The sequence below is a fragment of the Nanorana parkeri genome, unplaced genomic scaffold (assembly GCF_000935625.1).
Source record: "Nanorana parkeri isolate BGI_ZX_2015 unplaced genomic scaffold, ASM93562v1 scaffold662, whole genome shotgun sequence".
In the NCBI taxonomy this organism is placed as follows: Eukaryota; Metazoa; Chordata; class Amphibia; order Anura; family Dicroglossidae; genus Nanorana; species Nanorana parkeri.
The window spans coordinates 905,978-911,797 of record NW_017306930.1 but is presented as its reverse complement, the minus strand read 5'-3'; the positions used below and the strand labels follow the sequence as shown (position 1 = coordinate 911,797).

General features: G+C 39.1%; 1 protein-coding gene across 1 annotated transcript in view; it reads right to left on the bottom strand.

The window, feature by feature from the left end:
* MGAT4D (MGAT4 family member D) overlaps positions 1–5,820 on the bottom strand; it is a gene marked incomplete at its 3' end in the record, with an annotated part of 103,682 nt that overhangs the window by 27,585 nt on the left and 70,277 nt on the right. The window contains exons 5-7 of the mRNA XM_018563413.1: positions 3,745–3,791; positions 2,224–2,337; positions 1,706–1,781 (exon numbers count right to left, since the gene is read on the bottom strand). Of these exons, the coding sequence (XP_018418915.1) occupies positions 1,706–1,781; positions 2,224–2,337; positions 3,745–3,791 (237 nt within the window). The remainder of the gene's footprint in view (positions 1–1,705; positions 1,782–2,223; positions 2,338–3,744; positions 3,792–5,820) is intronic.

Sequence of the window (5,820 nt, the reverse complement as noted above, 5' to 3'; positions counted from 1 at the left end):
GAATAAAAGGACAACTTCACCAAGAAACAACTGGTCTTGTAAGATGTTGATCATGGGGCTGATTGTGACTTGAAATGAGGTCTCATACCAGTCTGAGAGCCGGAGTTCAGTGTTGTGTGTGGAACAACCTCCGGTGTGGCTTCCTTGAGTAGTTGTCCTCCGTGTCTGTAAGTGAGACTTGAGGAGCTGAACAAAAAGGAGCCCTCTGTGTTCACTTTTCCCATAACATGGAGTAATGCAATTAAACCTATATTTCTGGGTGGGAGAGGTCTTTGGTTCTATGGGAGATCTCTGAAAACATAAATGAGCATTAGGAATTGAAACAAGGCTGGCAAGTTAACCAAATAGGCCTGTCCTGTGCTGCGGGCTCTTTTAAATGCACAACAGCAACTCATTTATTTCCCCCTTTTACTTTCCAGCCCGATTTGGCAGCTAGGTGTGAAACCGACAGTTTCTATTTCAAACAATGACCAAAGACTTATTTATATGTGAATTGAAGACAAAAGAAATGCATACAAATGTGTAAAATGGAACATGAAGAATAGGTGTCAGCTCCCTATATCAATACATAGTTTAGTAGGAAAAAAAATCTATAATGTGTAAAGTAAAACCTGTTATGTGAGAATTCCAGGGATTACCATTTCTGACCTTCTATAGAAGGTGCTTTGTTACCTGGCTGTCTGGCACACTTGCAGCCTTAAACAGCATAGCCACACAAGCTGAAAACACTCCCAGCCCCTGGGCAGGCCACAGTAGTGAGATCACAGACTGCCAGCACCCGAGATCTTCCATTTTTTTTTTTTTTAAATTAGGTACCTCGGCTTATATTCGGGACGGCTTATACTCGAGTATATACGGTATACACTAATGGCCACTTTATTAGGTACACATGCTATAAAAAGCATGTAGATGTGGACAAAGGATTAACTGTTTAATACATCTTCGACTTGCCTAGTGTTCTGTCCAGGCTGCACGTTCGCTAACATCCATCCACCCATAGGGGATTACATGCGTCTAGAAAAATTGTACATGGAGGAAAAAAATTGCATCGGAAACAAATGACTCAACAGGGGATCAGTCTAGGATTCCCTGCCGAGATGGAAAGAGGTGTTTAAGGGGTCTTATTGTTAAAGTAGATGTGAACCCAGACTGAATGACATGTACTTTGCTAAACGCACTGTAATGAAATAGTTTAGTCATATTATTATTATAATACAGGTTTTATATAGCGCCAACAATTTGCGCAACGCTTTACAAAATGGAGGAGACAGTACAGTTACAAAACATTTTACAATACAAAACAGTTTCAGTACAATAGGGTTAGGAGGGCCCTGCACATGAGAGCTTACAATCTAGTAGTCATACTTTCACCTTTAGAAGGGTAACATTGCAGAAAAACTATTCGGACACAAGGGAAGAGTGTTGTCATGCTTAAACAGAAGTGCCACACAGACCTTCATGGCAAGATCCCCAGGTATTATATTAATAAAAGCTACAGATTTAAAACTAATGAAAATGTAGTGATTAGATTTACAAATGCTTACATTCTTACTACTTTTTTAATGTACTGTATCTTGACCTCACAGAAAACTACTGTTTAGAAGGTATGCTTTCACTGATGAAACCTCATTCTACAAAGTAGTCAAACTCTCGGGTGGGAAAAAAAATGTATACAACCACAAAGAAAAACTCCAAAAATCCATACCTGCAAGTAATATGTGCCCTTTGGCTGTGCATACAGCATCAGGAAGCTATAGTCCAAGTTCTGCTTAGTTCGCCATCTAAAAATGAAAAGCTACGTCAGCCGGCAGTTTTTCTTATCTTTAACCTATAGGTTTGTTTATATAAATTCTCAAGCTGAATTACAACATAAATATTGATAAACTTAACTCTAGCAAAGGCTAACACTTTTTACCTGTGATCCTACAGTGCACTATGCCTTTACATAGGGGGAGACAGAAGTTTGGATTTCCACAGAGAACAAGGGATGGAGGGTCAGACAAAACGGCACTGAGCCAGTCTGTGGTCTATATGCACATTTACCGTTGAACCTCTAACAGTAGGCCTCTAACAGTAGGCCTCTAACAGTAGGCCTCTAACAGTAGGCCTCTAGCCTTAACAATAAGCCTTTTCTCTGTGCAGGTCAGAACTACCCTCTTTGGATCAAAACTAATTTATATATATTATATATTAGCACATGTAGAATCCACTGTTGTTCAGTACCTCACTCTCTCTTTTGAGTCTCCAAATGTTTCCTTTATATTAGAGAACTCTGGATAATAGGCTGCTGGAGGAGAAACAATCTCAAGGACACCAGACTGGATTTCACGAGGAAAGCTGCAACGCAAAGACATTAAATTAATATTTGATGTTCCCAGGATGAGCAGACGTAGACACACACAACTGAACATTTGAATGGGTAAACAAATATGGTGTATGCCAGAACTTTGTGGATATAATTTTTTTGGCTTTAAACATAACAGCTCTAGTAATAATCCTGGCCCCCTAAGCCATCAGCTGTTACTTGTAACAATGAAAACTTATGTGCCATCATCCATCCAGGATGTGGCTTTGTACACAGATATAAATAAACAAGGACAGATGCCGTCATGATGTTTTGTGTTCCGTCTCTGTAGGATACATGTATCAGTTCCTTAACACAGCTGTTCTAACCTTCAACATATTCTCAGGTCTTAGTGAAATAATAATTTCCCCCCAATCAAAGCCACTCCCACTGCTAGGTGCGATTTGGGCATGTCCAATTGTTCATTGCTTCGCTGCGGCCGCCACCAAAATACCCCATGTCATCTGCGTCAGAGGTAGCAGAGTTGTTATCCCTGTCATGTGGCAGTGCTCAGGCCTAGCGACTGGATGCCAAGCTCAAGCACTGCATGATGGTAGGAGGTCACATGCTTAAGCCATGGACACCCTCCCTGTTCAAATACGTACGTATGGTAGACTCATGAACAGGGATTTTTGCCATTTCCAGGGATGCCTTGGGAGTCATCTTGGCTGGGTGCCCTCCATTTGGTGTCTCCATTTAAAGAAAAATGTGTCTGTCACCTGATGGATGCCTAAACACTTTGAGATTGCTTTGCATCCCTTTCCAGTTTTATGCAGATCAACTACTCTTGATTACATGTCTTCAGAGAGCGTCTTTTTGCGAGACACGGTTCTCATCAGTTCATGCTTCTTACGAACAACAATCTTAAAATGTTTGAGTGCCTTTTATCAAAGCAGCTCTAAACCACACCTCCAAACTAATTTCATTAATTGGACTCCAGGTGTGCAAGCTACTGACTCCAATTAGCTTTCGTTGAAGCAGTCTTTGGGTTCACTTACTTTTTCCTTCAGCACTGTGAATGTTGAATTGGTGTGTTCAATAAAGACACAAGAAATGATAACTGTTTGTGTGTCAGCAGCTCTATTGTTATGACTTGGATTACATTTTATTGCAAAAAACCAGCTAATTCCACACACTTTTTCTTGCTACTGTATATGCAAACAATGCAGTCGTGCAACAGAGGCAGGAGCATCTTTACATCATGGTGCCATCAACTTTTTTTTTTTTTTATTTAAATCAATTCTATTAAATTAAAAAAAAGAATCATTTTTATAAAGACCCCGGAAAAATCCCATGTGACCACTGCAGAAGTAAGCTTATCGGTGATCATTACTAGTAGCGGCTCTATTTTTTTTTTCCTCCAAAGAAAAATGCAATTCTAGCCAAAATTAAGCACTTACTTGTCTTTTATACTGTTTGCCACATCATTTACATACTGGACATTCACCTGAAACGAGGCAAACACACCACTTGTCATTTTGTCAGTGATCTTACTATTCAGGATTTTCACAGAAAAGAACAGTCTATAAACAAAATTCCTGGTTGTTACCACTTCAACCTTAAAGTGACATTAAACCCTCAGACTTTTTAACATAAAACAATACTGTAATGTGCGCCTTACTGTAATCCATGGTTGTTTCCTTTCTCTTTGCTGCTCTTCCTTTTAAATCTGTATCTGTTCTCATGCTGGGCAGAACTTCTGTTGTGCAGCAGACTGCCTTGTCTCAGGAATGGATACACAGTGTCTGTGTATAGGTTCACAACCTGAGCCAGCACTACAGGAAGAGGCAGTCAGCTGAAAAGGGAAGTTCTTCCCAAGCATGAGAAGACATGAGGATTTAAAAGGAAGAGCAGCAAAGAGAAGTGAAACCATTTTTTTTTTTTTGCTGGAGTGGGGCTGTTATTATGTTAGCTGCAGTGCAGTGCGTTTTTGATGCATTTGCGTTTCCTGACCTGACAAAATGTGACATGCAGTATTTTTCCTGTCGTAAGCTGAATGACTGCGCACGTGAGAACTGGAGGCCATAAAACACATAGGGATACATTGGGATGCATTTTGAGTGCAGCAGCGTACGGAGCCGGTCAGCACACAAAACGGACGTCGTGTGAACAGGCCCTAAACATTTATTGGCCAGTTTGCATTTTGAGAATATTTTTAAACTGTTTCTTTTAAAAGTTTAACATAGCTTTGTAAATTGTGTCTGTTTTGACTGTATATCATCAAGTGTAGCAGCTGTATGGATACAATTACTAAATGCAGATTTGATTTTTGTTTCATTGCCTTTAATATTGTGTTACTTTATTCATTTCATTCAGCTGCATTATTAAATGTCATGTCTCAAGGCCTGAATAACAAATCTGTAACTTGTGTGAAGTCAAACTGTGGTTATAAGACTTGTGAACTGCCACATTAAAATGACAAAAAAAAAAAAAAGTGTAGTCATACAATAGCAGACTTTCCTTCCCTACTTATCTATTACCAACCGTTGTAATCTACAGAAGGAAACAGAGTTCACAGTTTAGTGGTTGACTTAGCTATTGCGCCAGTCTTATCTTTGGGCATTGCAGGAACAGGCTGCTTTAATTTAACATTTTATTAAATCAGAATTATTAACTTTGAAAATATAACTGAACACAGCTGGCATATACTGCATCGATCTTTGTTTTATACAGAATCCCCTAACTTCCTACTAAAAATGTACTAATGAGCCTGCTGAAGGGAGAGATGTTAATGTGACACTAAACTCAGGAGTTAAATATTAAAAATACATTCAAGTACCTTCAAAAAATATTAACAAAAATGTATCTTATTTGTGTATCATTCAGCTGTAGACCCTCAAATCATCTCTGAATTCATGCCGACACTGTCCTTCCTTCTGGAGGGTGGCTACTTTTATTCCCCATGGTCCCCGTGTGTGTGTTGTAAAGTAGCCACCACTCACGTTTAGTTTACTAATTTGTATCAAGATTGTAGTCCATCACAGGGACCATGGGGAACACAAGTAGCAACCTCCAGAAGGACAGTGTCAGCACCAATTCAGAGATGATTTGAGGATCTACAGCCGAGTGATACACAAATAAGGTCCAGTATTGTAATTAGGGTACTTGAATGCAGTTTTAAAGCACAAACACTAGGCACATGAAAATTAAAGAAACAAAAAAAACACAACACCAATGGATGCAGGTATTTTACATAAATAGATTTATTGTATTTTTAAATGAAACTAGTGTAAGTTCTTGAACTTTGTTAGACTTTAAAAGAGAACTATGGGGTAACCTTTTTATCTCATGGTTCTCTTAAGGGTCACGGGAGGACATATACTAGCGTCCTCCCGTGACCCAAAGCTCAGTATATAGCAAGCTACAACTACAGCAGTAATAGCAAATACTGTGACAGATTTGAGTATGAAATCTAGTACTTAATTAATTTATTTGTTTTATCTTAAATTTAGGTCACCTTCACTGATGTCCAGCTG